Source organism: Saccopteryx leptura, chromosome 2, assembly GCF_036850995.1.
Source record: "Saccopteryx leptura isolate mSacLep1 chromosome 2, mSacLep1_pri_phased_curated, whole genome shotgun sequence".
In the NCBI taxonomy this organism is placed as follows: Eukaryota; Metazoa; Chordata; class Mammalia; order Chiroptera; family Emballonuridae; genus Saccopteryx; species Saccopteryx leptura.
Window position 1 is genome coordinate 35,071,187 of NC_089504.1, and position 17,681 is coordinate 35,088,867.

The following is a 17,681-nucleotide window of genomic DNA, read 5'->3' on the forward strand; positions in this document are numbered from 1 at the left end:
GAAGATTTAATTATTTCATTTTCCAAGAGGAAGTGCCAAACCTGACTTTTGGAAGTTATTCCCTTTGAAGTACTGGTCACCGTTTTTTTTTTTGTTTGTTTGTTTGTTTGTTTGTATTTTTCTGAAGCTGGAAATGGGGAGGCAGTCAGAGTCCCGCATGCGCCCAACCAGGATCCACCCGGCATGCCCACCAGGGGGCGATGCTCTGCCCATCTTGGGGCATCGCTCTGCCGCAATCAGAGCCATTCTAGCGCCTGAGGCAGAGGCCACAGAGCCATCCCCAGAGCCCGGGCAAACTTTGCTCCAGTGGAGCCTTGGTTGCGGGAGGGGAAAAGAGAGACAGAGAGGAAGGAGAGGGGGAGGGGTGGAGAAGCAGATGGGCGCTTCTCCTGTGTGCCCTGGCCGGGAATCGAACCTGGGACTCCCGCACGCCAGGCCGACGCTCTACCACTGAGCCAACCAGCCTATTCCTGTTACCCAGCATCCCTGCTAACCACGTGGAACTCCTCCTTTCACCTCAGTCATCTTCATTGGAACTGACGTCCATGTGGGCAAGGACCACGCTGTGCTCTGGTCACTAAGAAATCTACACTGCTGGGCACAGAGCAGGGAGTGATAAAGGGATGGATGGATGGCCGGCCAGCCTGACAGATGGATGGACAGATAGAGGGATCGAGAAAGAATCCATACAAAAGGAGCCTTTATTTGGATGAGCCGAGGATGTCAGCGTACAGGCTCTGGATGGTGTGCACAGAGCGCTTCCAGCTGTCCTTCCAGCGCTGGACCTCCTTTACCTGCACCATGTTGAAGTCCTGGATCTCCTTTAACTTCTCTTCAAATGATGCTAAATATTTCTAGGAGCAAGGAGGCAGCAGGAACCCATATGAGGAAGGGTTTCTAGACTCTGTGCCCTCATAGAACACTGTAAACTGCTGACCGGTAGCTTTTAACTCACCCCAGGCACTGGCAAGAGTTCCATAAGTCATTTCTCATGTATTTGCCCAACAACCAACTGGGCAGGTCTGATTGTTGATCTTGTTTTATAGATGGGGAAACTGAGGCTCAGACTGAGCCTTGTCTGGGGTCACCCAGCTAGAAAGAAACTAAGCAGGGACTAGGACCCCCATCTACTAGACTATGGACTTTGCATGTCCTCCTAACTGCTGCCCCCCACTGTGGTCTCCCCAGGCTTAGGGGGCTTAGGGGTCCTGGCTTCCTTGGGTGGCGGAACCCTCTAGGCCTCAATCCCTTGCTGAACTCAGCAGGCAGAGCCGTTCCCTCTGCCTGGGACTTGGCAAGGTGGCTGGGTGAGGGGAGGCCCTGGGCACTGTAGGCTTTCCCAAAATCAGGGTCAGCCTATATTGGGCAGAAAAAGATTACTCTCTGGGACCCAGGACCAAAGGTCCACATATCTTCAGAGCTTACAGGTCCCACCAGTGGCCTCTGGGTATAACCTCTCGTTCAGGCAGACCCATGGGAGTTTAACAGGCACTTGGATTCTAAGCCTACCCCTGCTCCTCCGTAGTGGCATAGAGGGGGCACTTTCTTTAAGCCTCAGTGTCCTCATCAGTAACAATGTAGAAGTAATTCTACCTTCACTATGGGATTGTCACAGGGATTCAATGAGATGCCTCATGCTGAGAACAGAAACTGTCAACTGTTCCACCCACTGCACCCAGGGCCTCCGTGCCTCTAACTCTGTCCCCTTGCTCTGACTCAGTTACTCCTCTGGAAGGCCTTTACTCACCCCTCCTCCCCAATCTGGGTGAGGAGTCCCTCTGCTGGGCTCCCGCAGCAGTGGGGCTCATGCCATCAGACCCACACTGTCATTGCAACTGGACAGGATTAGTGGCTCACATGCTTGTGTACGAGGACACGGGCTGTCCTGAGTGTTGACACTGTGCTCTGGGGCACCCTGACATGTATCATCTGCTCCATGGCTAACTGTCAGGCCACCTGTGATGGGAAGCTCCCTCCTGCCCTGCGCTCCCTTGGACACGCCTATCCCAGCACCCGCTCCACTCACCAGGTAGACAGCATCTCGGGCTTCCATAGCAGCCAGGTGGCCCAGCGTTGTTTTGCTGGTGATGAATGATGACGTTTTCCGGAGGAGAATCTTGGTTTGGATGGTTAGTTCAGTGGGTTTGATTCCAGGCCATGTCCTACAAATAAACTTGCATGTAAACACCCCATAGGTTTGGCTTCATCATTAACAGTGCACCCACTAACCCTGGTGGAAAAGATTAGCATTTACTTAAATGTATGTCTTAAAAGAAAAACCCTTAAGCTTCTTCAATTCCTTTTTGTATTTTCATACTGTTTCGATCCACATGAATATACAGTCGTGGGTTCTGCGTGTGGAAGAGGAATGCCTCTAGTTGCTACTCATTTCTGGGCCTCCGTTTCCCCATCAGTTGGCCAGCCTGGTGGCAGTCACCGGTGCCTGCTCCATGTTTTCCAGTGTGCTGTAAAAGCCACTGCTAAGAACTTAACTGGGAAATCCACTGCCTTACTTCTTCCAGGGTCACGTTCTTGGGACACAGGGACAAGCATTTTGATAGCTGTCATCATACATTCATGGTGCCACTAGCGACCTGAGAATATGCCTCATACTGGGACCGCCCTCCTTTCCTCTGTGGGCCCCTTTGTGGGTCCTAACAGCCACTGAGTTCTCAGTATATGCCAGGGGCACTCCCGTCTCATTTAACTTTCTCTTCATAACACCATGTAAGGTGGGCTGCCATGCCTAGTTCATAGATGAGGAAACAGGCATAGAACATAATGCCTTTTCCAGGGTACCAGGTGTGTTATTCGGCTGTACTGCCCCCAGCAAATACAGCCATTCATGGTATGCCTGCCGGTCTTGGCTCTCACCTGCTCCCCCGTTCAGTCAGAGGCTTCTCACTCTCTTCTTCCAGGGAGAGCCCGGCGAGTTTCCTCCGAATGAGGATTGATAATTTCTGTTTGGGGGGCTCCATCTCTGGCAGGCAAGAGACAGGTTATTGACTGTGACCTCACCACAGCCTGAGATCAAGGGGCCCACCCCCTGACCTGACGTATAGAGAAATAAGGGCTTATTCTCTTCTCCCCACTTGGAGTCCCCGGTAGGAGGCAGGGCCTCCTCTCACAGAGAAGCTGAATGCACCAGATACGAGGCTCTACTCGTAACTTTCTTTGTAATTCATATTGAATCTTTTATTTTACTATAACAAATCTTTATTGTCTTTGTAATAAAAATGTTACCAAAATAATTTAATTACTTAATAGGTTAGCGATAAATGGATAACATTTAAGATATGATTTGAGTCTTTCTATAGCTATAAAAGTAAGATGCACATTATAAAAACTTTAAGCATCAACTAACCTGGAGAAATAAAAGATTTTAGAAGTCTCTCATAATCCCAGCCACCAGAGGTGATCATTGTCAACAGTCTGGAACCTGTCTCTGTCTTTCTCTGCCTCTCTCGTGCAGATTCAGTTCCATATATATGAGTATGCATGTTTATATTGTGCGTGTGGTTTTTGAAAATGGTATCATAGATAAGTATTGACTATCAACTTGTGCTTTCACATAACAGTATTCCTTCCTACCTTTCCACGTTAGCACAGAGACTTACTAACCCCACTTTAAAGCTGAACAGTATTCGTTGTACTGTTTAGGCCAGAATTTAGTATTATTTCCAGCTCTTTGCAATTTTAGTGCTGTGATGACTATGCTTTAAAATATATCCTTGAAAAGTTGTGCAAATATTTCTGCTGGATAAATCCCTAGGGTAACAACTGCGAGGTCAAAGGTGTGCACATTAAGAATTTTAACAGGTACTGACAGAAGGTTCTCCAAGAGAGTAATGTCAAACAGTACACTTCTCCAAGGTCTCTGTGGCCTTTGGGCTGGCTGCCTCACATTCTCACCAGGGCTGGTGGCCACTCTACTTAAAAGCTTTGCAAGGTTGTTGGTGAAAAGTGAAATCTTCATATTGTTCATATTAGCATTTTTCATCACCAGTAAACTCAAGCACCTTTCATATTTCCTGGCCCCATAAATGACTTCTCTGTTGAAATGCATGTGCTTGTCCTTTGTCTCTCTGTACAGGTTTAACCTGGCAGGGTTCTTTGTACCACAGGGATAGTAGGCCGCTCTGTGATCTTTAGGCTATTAGGAATATTGTTCTGCTTTGTGGTTTGTCTTTCTATCTCTCAGCGTTTTCCCTTGTTTTTGTTCTGGCCACGGAGAAGCACCAGCCATTTACTTCATGGTTTTTGGCTGTCGGCTCAAACTTAGGAAAGCTGTTCCTAGCCCAGGTTTATAAAAATATTAACTAGCAGAGTTTCATTTTCTACATGTAATTTTTGACCCATTTGAGATTTTTCTTTTTTTTTAAAGAGAAAGAGAGAGGGAGACAGACAGGGACACACAGGAAGGGAGAGAGATGAGAAGCATCAATTCAGTTACGGCACTTCAGTTGTTCATTGATTGCTTTCTCATATGTACCTTGACCGTGGGGCTCCAGCCAAGCAAATGACCCCTTGCTTAAGCCAGCGACCTTGGAGACATGTCTATGATCCCACGCTCAAGCTGGCAACCCTGTGCTCAAGCTGGTGAGCCTGTGCTCAAGCCTCAGGGTTTTGAACCTGGGTCCTCAGCGTCCCAAGCCAATGCTCTATTCCCTGTGCCACCTCCTGGTCAGGCAGATTTTACTTTTTTAATTTAAAAAATAGACACTTAGTGGAGAATCTGTTTTCATTCTGGTGGAGTTGGGGGGAAGCAAACCTCCCACCCAGGCCCATCAGCCTATGCCTCACCAACTCCCTGGGGCGAGGACACAAAGGGGTCGTGCCACTTACTTGCAACCTGGACATCATCTATGGTGACCACTTCATCCAACTGCAGCAGGAACTTCTCAGTGAAGGTGGCCAAGCTGGCTATGAAAAGCCGGGCATACTTCCTGGTAGTTTCCTGGAGGAAACACGAGGAGCCCAGGGCTGGAGGCAGAGGAACTGGCCTCTGAAAGCAGGCTGAGGCCCTGGCTGGTTGGTTCAGTGGACAGAGCATCGGCTCAGTGTGTGGACATACCGGGTTTGATCCCCGGTCACAGCACACATGAGGAGCGACCAATTTCTTTTCTTCTCTCCTCCTCCCTCACCCCCTTCTCCCCCTTTTCCTCTCTCGTAGCCAGTGGCTCAACTGGTTTGAGTACCAGCCCCAATGGGGGGGGGGTTGCCAGGTGGATCCCGCTCAGGGTTCATGTAGGAGTCTGTTTCTCTGTCGCCCCTCCTCTCACTTAAAAAAATAAAAAGCAGGCTGAGGGAGGATTTGAGGAGTCAGCTGGTAACATAAGACCAAAGCCATGTGTCAGCTGTATCCAAGTTAATTGGCATTGGCCCTCAGCCAGGAGGCCTCTTCCAAGAGGTGACTTGGTTTGAAGATAGGAAATGATTCAGAAATGACCAAGGAACAATTCACCAAAGAACAAATAAAACTAGACATGGATCTTGAAATAAAGTTCTCATTAGTAATTTTATAATTACTTTAGAAATTAAAAAATGCAAGTTAAAACAGCCCTAATGACCATCTTCACCTATAAACCCTGCCCACTCCCGTCCCCCAGTTTGGCCAGGGAGCTGGCAGAAAGCCATGCTCGGTGCCGGTGGTGGGCTGTCAGCTGGGAATCTCTCTGGAGGGCAGAGAGCCCTCAGCCCTGGACTTGGGAGTCAATGGCACCACTGACCTCCAGCTTCTCCCTGGTTGCCTTGATCATGACATCCAAACCCTCCTGTCTTTTCTTTTCCACTAGACATAGAGATTCCATTTCTTGTAAATGTGCAGGGTGTCCAAGGTTTGGGTGGAGGCTCTGGGCATTTTTATCCTTCAATTAAAAAAAATCCAAGAATCAGCAGTGATTTCAACCACACAGTTTTGAGGTCAGGGTCAAAAAGTCATTGGCCTATGTCAGGGTCGGGAAACTTTTTGGCTGAGAGAGCCACGAACGCCACATATTTTAAAATGTAATTCCATGAGAGCCATACAATGACCCATGTACGTTACACATTATCCAATAAAAATTTGGTGTTGTCCCGGAGGACAGCTGTGATTGGCTCCAGCCACCTGCAACCATGAACATGAGTGGTAGGAAATGAATGGACTGTAATACATGAGAATGTTTTATATTTTTAACATTTTTTTTTATTAAAGATTTGTCTGCGAGCCAGATGCAGCCATCAAAAGAGCCACATCTGGCTCGCGAGCCATAGGTTCCTGACTCCTGGCCTATGTTCTCTGTGAATTATGGCAATGGCCAGCCTGATGTGTGCTCTGACCAGGGTGTATGAATGGCCATGCATGGGCAGAGAAGGCAAGATAGGGCACAGCTGGAGCCCACTCTGAGGGCAGGGAGAGGGCAAGCTGGGTATCTGTCCAGCACAGTCAGGGCTTTGGTCCAATGAAACGAACAGTATCCACATTCCATGGCTGCAAGGACCAGGTAGACAGTCATTGCTGATCTCAGTGACAATGGCCACACAGAACCCAGCTGACCCACCCATTAAGTTCAACAAGGAGTTTACTGAATGCCTTCTGTGAAGAAGCCATAGCCTCCACTCTATTTCTCTGATGCCTAGTGTCCCTCAGCCCCCATCCACAATCCCAAGCCCAGTCCAGTGCCTTCCTGGGACTCAGTTCTTCCTATGCCCTCCATCCATTTCTGAACCCCCAGAGCCCCTGGTCCTGGAGAGGAAGGGCTGGTCCTTGGACCCACCTTCTCTTTCTCCAGTTGCCGCTGACGATCCCAGTACTGTTCCTGGATCTCTTTGAAGGAGGTGCAAAATCTGTTCCAGTTCTGCTCCTTGAAATTTTCCATCACCAGCCAACACACCTGGGGCAGGAGCGCCTCAAAACTCTTTATCTGGACTCGTAATTCTGTAGACATTGGGGGTGGGGGACCAGGGGAGAGGACAGAGCAGAGCCAAATTGCTGAGGTGATTTTTCCAGCCAAAACCCAAAGCAATTTCCCAAAGAGAAAGGCTTGGTGTTCAATGTGGTAGTAGCTATTTCATCAAAAGGGGTGCTGTGATCCAACTAGTATAGAAAATACTGGATTAATCAAGTTCAAAGGCATTCTATACTCTGCAGGACTTTTCAGCTCATCTAAAATACATTGTGTCTTTAACAGTTATCTATTCCATTATCTCTTCGAGTATTGCCCTGACTCAGTCTCCTTCCTCTCTCTTTGGGCCTCTAAATAGCTCCATGTTAGACCTGCTCTTTCCTCCACATCTCTTCACCTTTCTTCCTGATTTTCATCTGTTTTTCATGTTGCACTTTGGATATTTTCTTTGGATTTACCTTCCAGTTCACTGATTTCATCTCCACCAGAAAATAATGTTTGTAAAGCCATTTATAATTTTTAAATTTCTATTATTTATTTTTCCAATTAGGACTGTCCCCTAGTCCTCTCCCTCTTCTATCCATGTCGCCTCTCACCCAACACAGTCGGCCTGTAACGGGCCACCAAATTCTCTGACTTACCAGAGGAGTAATTATGACGTATAACTGCATAAAACACACATGGCTGTGGACAAAGATGCAGAGAAATATGGAGAAATGGACAAAAGGGGGGGGGGCAATGGTCATGTTTTCACAGCTCCTTCACCTCCCTGTGTTCATGTCCCTATTCTCCTATTCTCCAAATGTCCATCACTGAATAAATAGATAAACAAAATGTGGTACATGCAGAAAATGGGACATGATTCAGCCATTAAAAGGAATGAAGTGTTGATACACGCTGCAACACGGATGAACCTTTAAAACATCATGCAAAATGAAAGGATCCAGTCACAAAACACCACATACTAAATGATTCATTCATATGAAAGTCCAGAACAGGAAGCTCTGTAGAGACAGAAGGCGGATGAGTTGTGTAGGGCTCCAGAAGTGAGGGAGGGACAGGGGGTGCTGAACCTGACAGTGGTGATGGTGGCACAACCCTGAGACTATACTAAACCCATTGAATTGTGCACTTCAAATAAATGAATTGTGTGTGTGTGAATATCTCAATAAAGCTGTCAAAAATATCTATACAATGAACAAAAACATTTTTAGTTATAAAAATCACCATGTTTCTCAAGGAAAGGGGACCTTTGGTGGGGGGAAGCATTGTCATTTCCTCTAGTTAAATCTGATCAAGGTTTTTACCTAATTCTAAGATGTTGACTTTTCATAGATAGGCTCTCTGCTTCACCTGGTGACTTCTGGATCAGAGGGGTAATATCCAGACTGGAAGGCCCAAGTCTAGTGCAATCAGTGGCCCCATGCCCCCCACCCCCACCCCTGGAACCTGCCCGTGGCCGCCACACCCACCGATGAGGCAGGAATTGTGGTAGTCATCCGTCTGGCTCTGGTACTCCAGGATCTTCTTGCTGATGTTCTCCGCGCACTGCTCGAAGGTATCATACATGCAGTCAGGCCTGGTGACTGGGCGCTTCTCTTTACGGTAAAACTCCTTCAAGAGAGGGTTACAGTGTGTGGGCATGGACCTTCACACGGGACTCTAGTCTATGCTCCTGGCATCCTCCACCCTGCTCTCTACACCTCCGAGCCTTCTCTCCTGCTGTCCCCTATGCTGGTGACGTTCTTCCTGCTTGTCTGTCCTCTTCACCACTGCCCATGTCACAGGGCTGTGCAAGGCACAAGTGAGTGACCAGCAAAATTCTATTTATCCTTCAGGACCAAAATGGATCTCCTTTCCATGACCAGATTGAAAGCATACTAGGGAGCCCCAAGCTGGATACAGGCTGTGGCCACTAATATGGATGATCCGAAGCCCCTATTCTAAGAACTCACAGCTCAGAGGGAGGCAGACAGGAAAATGCACAGACACCCCTGTGCAGAGTGTGCTGCGATAGTACTGAGTAGCTCTTGTTGGAGGACCACCCAGGTGCTGGCTCACATGGCCCCTCCTGTCTCCCTGTGGTGCCGCCATGTCTGTCACTCTCCTGCTGGGCACAGGTCTCAGGGACAGAGACAGGCTTGTTCCTCTGGGCACACCCAGTACCTGACATACAATTAGTGTCCAAAAAATGTTTGATGGCTGGATAAATGGATAAATGAATGACTGAGGTTTAGCTGGGTAGCCATGGTCACGGGGGCTGCAATCCCTCTTCCTCAGTTTCACCCACAGGGCCACGATCAGCAGAATGCAGGAGGCAGAGACAGCCTGGGACTTCTGGCCAGCGGCTAGCAGAGGGAAAGGCAGAGGTCTGGGGCTGCACTCTCACCTCCACGATGCTCATCAGATGCTCGTTGGTCTCCCAGAGGAGGGTCAGGATGATCCCTTTAAAGTCCCTGCAAGATACACCAGACAGGTCCCTGGGAGGCAGAGTCTAATCACACTAAACGGTGTGGAGAAAGCCAAATGGACAGAACATTCTGAGGATTCTCTCCTTGACCAAACTTTATAGACAGGCTCGGCTCCCCTGAGCCTGCTTTTCAACTAGGCCTCATCGGTGGGCATTGTCGCTTGCCTGCCGGGTCTGTTTCAGCAAGCATTCTGCTAAGTCAGTTTAGAGACAATCCCCTACCCTTGATCGCTGATCACCCTGGCCAGCCTACAGCTAGAATCCTGTTAAGTAGGGTTAGCAAGAATCCCAGTACCCTTGAATTTTCCATCCACTGCCCCTCCTCACTCTGCACATTGGCTATAAGTCCCCACTGTCCTTGTTATATTCTGATTTGAGCGCCATCACTCCCCTATTGCAACACTCTTGACACCTAATGCAATAGTCTGGAACAGGGGTTGGGAAACTTTTTGACTGAGAGAGCCATGAACGCCACATATTTTAAAATGTAATTCCATGAGAGCCATACAACGACCCGTGTACATTACGCATTATCCAATAAAAATTTGGTGTTGTCCCGGAGGACAGCTGTGATTGGCTCCAGCCACCTGCAACCATGAACATAAGCGGTAGGAAATGAATGGATTGTAATACATGAGAATGTTTTATATTTTTAATGTTACTATTTTTTTTTATTAAAGATTTGTCTGTGAGCCAGATGCAGCCATCAAAAGAGCCACATCTGGCTTGCAAGCCATAGGTTCCCAACCCCTGGTCTGGAACAAAGTCTTCCTTACTGTTTTAACAAGAGTCAGAATAATTTTTTCTTTAACACCTCCCGCCTTCAGTGCTCAGGAAGGACCATCTCCCACCCCCTTGATAAACTGGGGACTTCCACTAAAATCTATCTCTACCTTGATTAAGCTCAGGCGAAATATGAATGACCGTCTTTCCCTTTCACTTCTTTGCATTCCAGTGAGTATTTTCTCCACGTGTTTGTTCCAATTTTATCTCCTCCTTTGGGCATGTTCTCTTCAAATCTCCTCTTACCCTACTGTGTTCTCAAGGGTTCTTTAGAAATTTGAGGGAGGAGGGAGCCAATTTTTAAAAGTGGTCTTTTTTCTTTGTTGTCCTTATTTACTGTTGTTGTCTCTTGGCTGGTGGTTATCTAATTTTTCATTGCACTTTAACCCACAGAACTTTAAAAATTTATTTGGAAACTTTAATAAATTTCCATAATTTTCATTGTGATTTCATCTAGTGCTTCTCAGTGTAACAATCCTGTATTACTATAAGGAGGCCCATGGGTGACACATGGGAACTCTCTCGCTCCTCTCCACAGCTCTAAGAGGAGGGTTCTTTTCTACCCACTGTGCAAAGGGGAAGACTGAGGCTTGTGGAGAACTCCCAATGTGGAGATCAAAACATGACCAGTCTGATTCTATTTTCTGAGCAATTAACCATTGTGTTTTGCCAGGAAAGTCTTCCTTTCAGCGATTTAATAAATTCTCAATTTATTTTTTTTGTTTAGCCTATGATTTTTTTTTTTAATCACTAAAGAGCCATGGTGCCTCCACATCATGGATATCATCCATACCATTCAGCCACATGAAAGAATGAATAATTGATACACGTGACAACTTTGATAATTGATACATGTGACAGCTTCGATGGATCTCAAGAGCATTATGTTAATTGCAAAAAGCCACTCTGAAAAGGTCATATACTGGATGAGAACATTTATATGACATTCTCTAAGTGACAAAATTATAGGGACGGAAAACAGATTAGTTGTTACTCAGGGCTATTGCTGGCGATGGAGGGGGTTGGATGTGACTATAGAGATGGAGCAGGAGGAGATTTTGATGACGACGAAACTGTTCTGGTTTTGGATTGTGGTGATGGTTACATAAATCTACATATGGGATAACATGACAGAATTATATGAAACTGAGATACAGTTAAGGTTTAACGAAGTGAAATGTCTTTGGATGTGTAGGGCGAGGAAGTGTCTAGCTGCTGATTTGGACACAACTTCTGGGCCACCTGATGGAAAAGCCACCCTTCTTTGTATGTTCACAAAGCCCAAGTGATAAGAACAGTGGGGCTGAAAGACTTGATATGGAGCGCTGCGATGGTGGGGCGTCTGATTAAGGGGAAGGGGAACCACTGGTAGACTTATTATTATTAATTATTATTATTATTATTATTATTAAGTGAGAAGCAGGGAGGCAGAGAGACAGACTCCTGCATGTGCCCTGACCAGGATCCACCCAGCAACCCCTGTCTGGAGCCACTGCTCTGTTGCTCAGCAACTGAGCTATTTTAGCACCTGAGGTGAGGCCCATCCTCAGTGCCTGGGGCCAACTTGCTCAAACTATTCGAGCCATGGCTGCAGAAGGGAAAGAGAGAAAGAGAAAGAGAGAGAGAAAGAGAGAGAGAGAGAGAGAGGAGGGGGAGGGGTGGAGAAGCAGATAGTCACTTCTCCTATGTGCCCTGACCAGGAATCAAATCTGGGACTTCCACACGCCGGGCTGATGCTCTACTGCTTAGCCAACCAGCCAGTGCTAGACTCTCTCTTAGTGCTTTCAATTCTTTGAAGTTGAAATTTTGCTAGTTTGCTTGAAATATAGCTATAAGTAGAATATATTTTGTTTTAATAACTGAAATGAAAGGAAAAGAGGAATGGGGGCAAGGAGATGAAAGCATTTAAAAATAAAACAAAACCCAAACTCCAAGGGGTCTGCTGCCCTGCTATGCCAAAATACCTACTTTGAAAAATGTGAAATTTTGGTGAAAATACATCTCATCAAATTCAGGTAAAATGAGCTGAGACAAACTGACCTTGGCCCTTCCCTGTCCCTTCACCAATCCCTGCAGCTCTGTCCCTTACTCCCATTTTCTCCTCAACTGACTCAGGTTTAGCTGCCCCGAGGTGGAGAACACATGTTAAAATGGAGTTAAAGGAAGAAGTGTTGTCACTTACTCAGCATGAGGAGGTGGCTTGTCCCAGGGCAACTGGTACTTTTTGTCCATTCTGTTGGGCTTGGGGAACCGTGTGATGCTGTGAGACAGAGGCAGGCCAGTGTTCTGGGGACTGAGGACAGACACGGCATATGTGAACCTTTGGGAGCCCCACCTGAGTTGTTAGAGGCACTAGACCTGCCTGTGGGTAACTTGATTCCCATGTTTGGGGCTAAATCCTTCAAGATGCCTCTCTACTCCTCAACAGTTCTGGAGACAACCTTACTGTGGGGATGAAGCCCTACCGCTAAAACCCACCCAAGGCCACTGAGAAGGGGGAAAGGGGAGAGGTGCTTGGGCCTAAAACTTTGTATCCTTGCTACCCTGTGGTGAGCCCCCCCCCAAAACCAGGTTAAGCCACAAGTGGGCTTGCCAGATTTTAAATAAAATTACAATATGCTCAGTTAAACTTGAATTTTATATAAGCAATGAATAATTTTTTAGTGTAAGTAAGTCTCATGCAATATTTGGGACAGAGTGGGGGTCTGAGAAGAGTAGATCCTGGGTAGCCCACCCCTACCTCCCTGCCGAGTCAGCATTGCCACTGGACAAGGCCTTCACGGATTGTTCTCCCTGGTTCCGGTGTCGCTTCAAGCCTTTGGGTGACAATGGCCCAGAACAAGAGCAGAGGACCACGGTGAGGATGGGCCAGACAGCACCACTGGCTTCCCCATCGCTGCCCTGAGACCCGCAGGTTTATCTGCCTCTACCTGTCTGTGATCGAACTTTGTCACATGCGGGGACTGAGCATTTTGAGTCCTGAGGTCTGAAACCAAAGGAAAGGATGTGAGCTTTTCTCAGTGACCATGAGGACAGCTCAAGCCAAGCACCAGCACAGCCCGTTAGCACACAACACTACATGACACCATCCTATTATGAGCCCCATTTTAGAGGAGGAGACTGAGGCTCTAAGAGGAGAGGTCCCCTGCTTAAGCTCGCAGGCTTCCAGGGGTGGGCTCACAGGGGAACCGCAGAGCCTGTTCTGGACCCCACTGTGCACCCCACAGCCACTCACGCCAGAATCTTCTTGACCACCTCCACAGCTGGGTCTTCGATCAGGGGCTTCCCCATGCGGCTTGGCTGGGCAAAGGACTCGGGAGCGCCCCTGTCTACCTTAGCTTCCTCTTCAAGAGCTTCTGAAGATACCTGGATGTCACTCTTTACCTCCACGTTGGTCAAGAGGCTGTTCTGCAGTCCAGAGAGAAGCGCCCAAGTGAGTGGGCCTCGCCCAGGTGCCAGGGAAGCAGGCAGGCCGGGTGCACATTCTAGCACTGCTCTGCTCGGGTGCCGGGGCTGGAAGCCAGCCGCCTGACCTCTCCGAGCCTCTGTTTCCCTTCTATAAAATGGCAATGGTGCATGCCATAATCATATTCATGCATGCATGCGAACCTTCAGCAATGTCCCCCGAGTGCCTGCTCTCTTCAAGGCTCTGCCTAGGTCCTGGGACAGGGGCTGAAGAGGTCACATGTGACCCTTGGCCTCATGGACCTTAAAGTCTAGTCAGAGAGATAGACATTTCATATGCACATCTACCAATAAATGTTTGGTCACAATGGGACCAGTATTGTAAAGGAAAAGTTCCAGTGTCTTTTGTGAGGGTCATGGACCTATAAGGCTGGCCTATAATGTACCCAGGCAATGTTTTTGATCAGTGGACAAATGAATGAATGACTATGTGGATGAGTGAGGAGCCAACTCTCCCTCGAGTTGGACCCCAGAGAAAGGGTCAGAGTGCTGGTTCGCGGCGAGTGCTTAGTGAGGCTGCTCCCTGTTTTATTCCGAGCTGTGGCTCCACAGAGGACTATACGAGGGAGGGGCCGCAGCTGGACTCCTGAGACCCACCTCAGCAGGAGCAGTGGAGGTGGAACAGTGCGCGTGTGGTGTTGGGGGCACGGCAGGGCGAGCCTCCCCGCAGAAGGAAGGACTGGTTCAAACCGTGGCAGTGAGAGCCCGGCCTGAGGGGGACCAGCAGAACTCCAGGGGTGTCTGTTTATGCTGCCATTGGTACTATAGCCCTCCCTCCTACCACCACCACTTGAAGTGGGTTGAGAGCCTCTGGTGTTCAAACCCCGGTGTGAAGGAATAAGTGTGGGGGGAGGGAGATACAGGCTCTTCTGCCATGGTAGGGCATACAGTCAAAGGGAGGTGGCCCTAACATAGAGACCTCACTGGATAGTCTGTGGGCTCACGGGGAAAACTGAGGGGCCACTGGGGCCAGGACACCCTGACCAGTCCAGGGGAACCAGAAGGCCTAGGGCAAAGTGACATCTTGAGACCAGAGAAATGAAGAGGCCATGGAGGGGGACTGCAGAGGCTGCTGCACAGGTCTGCTGAAAGGGTCCGGGTTCTACTCAGAGAAATGAAGAGGCCATGGAGGGGGACTGCAGAGGCTGCTGCATAGGTCTGCTGAAAGGGTCCGGGTTTTACCCAGAGAAATGAAGAGGCCATGGAGGAGGACTGCAGAGGCTGCTGCACAGGTCTGCTGAAAGGATCCGGGTTTTACCCAGAGAAATGAAGAGGCCATGGAGGGGGACTGCAGAGGCTGCTGCACAGGTCTGCTGAAAGGGTCCGGGTTTTACCCAGAGAAATGAAGAGGCCATGGAGGGGGACTGCAGAGGCTGCTGCATAAAGTCTGCTGAAAGGGTCTGGGTTTTACCCAGAGGGCAGGAGAGTGACACGTTCAGATGGGCCTTGTCTAGCTTTTGGTCTGGCTGGGGTTCAGGGACTGGACCGGGTAAGGGAGTGAGAAGATAAGGGCAGCCAGGTGGGCGAGAGTCGAGGAGGGGTGAGTGGGGAGAAGCTGGCGACTGCTCATGGCAGGGTGGGAGAGGCAGGCTGAGCGGTCAGGCTGCCCTGAGAGCCGCTGGGTGAAGTGAGCTGAGGGACCTGATGGAGGAGAGAAGCTGGGGCCAGGAGGTGAGGGGTCTCTAACAGACCAACGCAGGGAAGCAGCCCAGCTCGGACTTGAACCCAGATCTGACTCCATAGCCTGTGGCCTTTCCAAGGCACCCCAGTAGTCCTGGTGTCGAGCAGGAGCCTGGGAGCCCCCTCTTCCCTCAGGCTCTGGGGAGCCCTGCAGGCATCCAGGAGCCCAGACCCAGGAGCTCGCCCGCCCTTCCCCGCCACCCTATTCCGTTCCTCACAGTAAAAACCATGCGTCCAGCCCAGGAGCTCGCCCGCCCTTCCCCGCCGCCCCATTCCGTTCCTCACAGTAAAAACCATGCGTCCAGCCCAGGAGCTCGCCCGCCCTTCCCCGCCGCCCCATTCCATTCCTCACAGTAAAAACCATGGACACTCCGTCCAGCCCAGGAGCTCGCCCGCCCTTCCCCGCCGCCCCATTCCGTTCCTCACAGTAAAAACCATGGACACGCCGTCCAGCCCGCAGTTGAGGTACTGAATCCTCTGGCTCAGTTTTTCTTTCCAGGTTTGGACAAGGCCAAGGAGGTCTTCTGTAGTCACTACCTAGTGAGAACATGGAAGAAGAAAGCCACAGGAGGGCGAGCTAATCCCATCAGCATCTCAGGAATGGGGGCTGGCTGGAGAGGTTGCCTCTGGGTTGATGAAGGCCCCTCACTGGCAGGGCCCTGGGGGCATGGAGACTCTCTTAGGCCACTGACCACACACAGAAGTTTATTTCCAGTTTATGATTCTAGCAGGATGCATCTTTACTGAGCGCTTACCTTTCTATCTCCCTTTGAGTTTCGACACATTTCTACTTTGCTTTGAAGCTGTTCCAGGGAAGAATTTAATCCCTCCGTTTGCAAATTGGATTTTGCTACCTAGGAAAACCAGAGGTTCCAAGATTTGTTTTTAGAATACTTATTTTGATTAGGAAAATGTTCAGCAAAACATATTATCTGAAAGATGAATTAAATACTGGAAAGATGAAACGGGGGTGTGCACAATCTTATCAGAAACTTAATATAATTTTTTTATGAGGGAGGAGAGGCAGAGAGACAGATTCCTGCTTGCCCCCAACCAGGATCCACCTGGCAAGCTCACTAGAGGGTGATGCTCTGCCCATCTGGGGACATTGCTCCATTGCTCAGCAACTGAGCCATTCTTTTAGTGCTTGAGGTGGAGGCCACAAAGCCACCCTGGGCGTCTGAGGCCACCTCGACTGACCGAGCAAAGAGAGCCATGGCTACTGGAGGGGAAGAGAGAGAGAAAAAGAGAGAGAGAGAGAAGTAGGAGGGGGGGATGGAGAAGCAGATGGTCGCTTCTCCTGTGTGCTCTGACTGGGAATCAAACCGGGGATTTCCAGATAACCAGGCCGATGCTCTACCACTGTGTCAACTGGCCAGGGTCTGAAACTTAATGTAAATTTAAAAGATTTTTTAAAACTGTCAAATAGATAAGGTTATAAATAAAACTGATGACTCACAGAACTGGTTGAGGGCATAGGTATGTTTCTAGGAATTTATCCATTTCTTGTAGGTTATCCAACTTGTCATATAATTGGTCATAGTAGTCTCTTATGATACTTTGTATTTCTGTGGGATCAGTTGCAATGTTTTCTCTTGTATTTATGATTTTATTTGAGTTTTTTCTCTTTTTCTTAGCCTAGGTAAAGGTTTGTCAATTTTGTTTATCTTCAAAAAACCAGCTCTTAGCTTCATTGATCTTTTCTGCTTTTTTCTAGAACCTGTTTCATTTATTTCTGATCAGACCTTTACTCTGACTTTTATTTCCTTTATTCTGCTAACTTTGGGTGTGGTTTGTTCTTCTTTTCCTAGTTGCTTGAGGTGTACAGCGAGGCTGTTTATTTTAGGTCTTTGACTTGGATTCACATTTCCACTATACCATTTAAGAGCTCTGTGTTCTTTTTTTTTTTTTTTTTTTTTTTGTATTTTTCTGAAGTTGGAAACGGGGAAGCAGTCAGACAGACTCCCGCATGCGCCTGACCAGGACCCACCCGGCACGCCCACTAGGGGGCGATGCTCTGCCCATCTGGAGTGTCGCTCTGTTGCAACCAGAGCCATTCTAGCATAGGCCACAGAGCCATCCTCAGCGCCCGGGCCAACTCTGCTCCAGTGGAGCCTTGGCTGCGGGAAGGGAAGAGAGAGACAGAGAGGAAGGAGAGGGGGAGGGGTGGAGAAGCAGATGGGTGCTTCTCCTGTGTGCCCTGGCCAGGAATCGAACCTGGGACTCCTCCACGCCAGGGCGACGCTCTACCACTGAGCCAACCAGCCAGGGCCGAGCTCTGTGTTCTTGACGGAGTCACTTACTTCCTATCTGCATGTTTCTTTAGCTCTAAAAATGAGGATTAAAAACAGTACTCGCCTTCCACAGTTCTTGTGAGCACTAACATGGCTAATCAAAAT

At 48.6% G+C, this 17,681-nt stretch overlaps 1 protein-coding gene across 2 annotated transcripts in view; it reads right to left on the reverse strand.

The window, feature by feature from the left end:
• Positions 1–658: 658 nt before the first annotated feature.
• The window catches only part of CCDC180 (coiled-coil domain containing 180), a 55,922-nt gene continuing 38,899 nt past the window's right edge, over positions 659–17,681 (reverse strand). For both annotated transcript variants that reach the window (XM_066367611.1, XM_066367610.1), the window contains exons 25-38: positions 16,038–16,136; positions 15,709–15,819; positions 13,373–13,545; positions 13,068–13,123; positions 12,878–12,953; positions 12,320–12,430; positions 9,274–9,340; positions 8,357–8,498; positions 6,756–6,916; positions 5,730–5,867; positions 4,846–4,957; positions 2,875–2,980; positions 2,027–2,162; positions 659–854 (exon numbers count right to left, since the gene is read on the reverse strand). In XM_066367611.1, the coding sequence (XP_066223708.1) occupies positions 702–854; positions 2,027–2,162; positions 2,875–2,980; positions 4,846–4,957; positions 5,730–5,867; positions 6,756–6,916; positions 8,357–8,498; positions 9,274–9,340; positions 12,320–12,430; positions 12,878–12,953; positions 13,068–13,123; positions 13,373–13,545; positions 15,709–15,819; positions 16,038–16,136 (1,641 nt within the window). In that variant the 3' untranslated portion in view covers positions 659–701. The remainder of the gene's footprint in view (positions 855–2,026; positions 2,163–2,874; positions 2,981–4,845; positions 4,958–5,729; positions 5,868–6,755; positions 6,917–8,356; positions 8,499–9,273; positions 9,341–12,319; positions 12,431–12,877; positions 12,954–13,067; positions 13,124–13,372; positions 13,546–15,708; positions 15,820–16,037; positions 16,137–17,681) is intronic.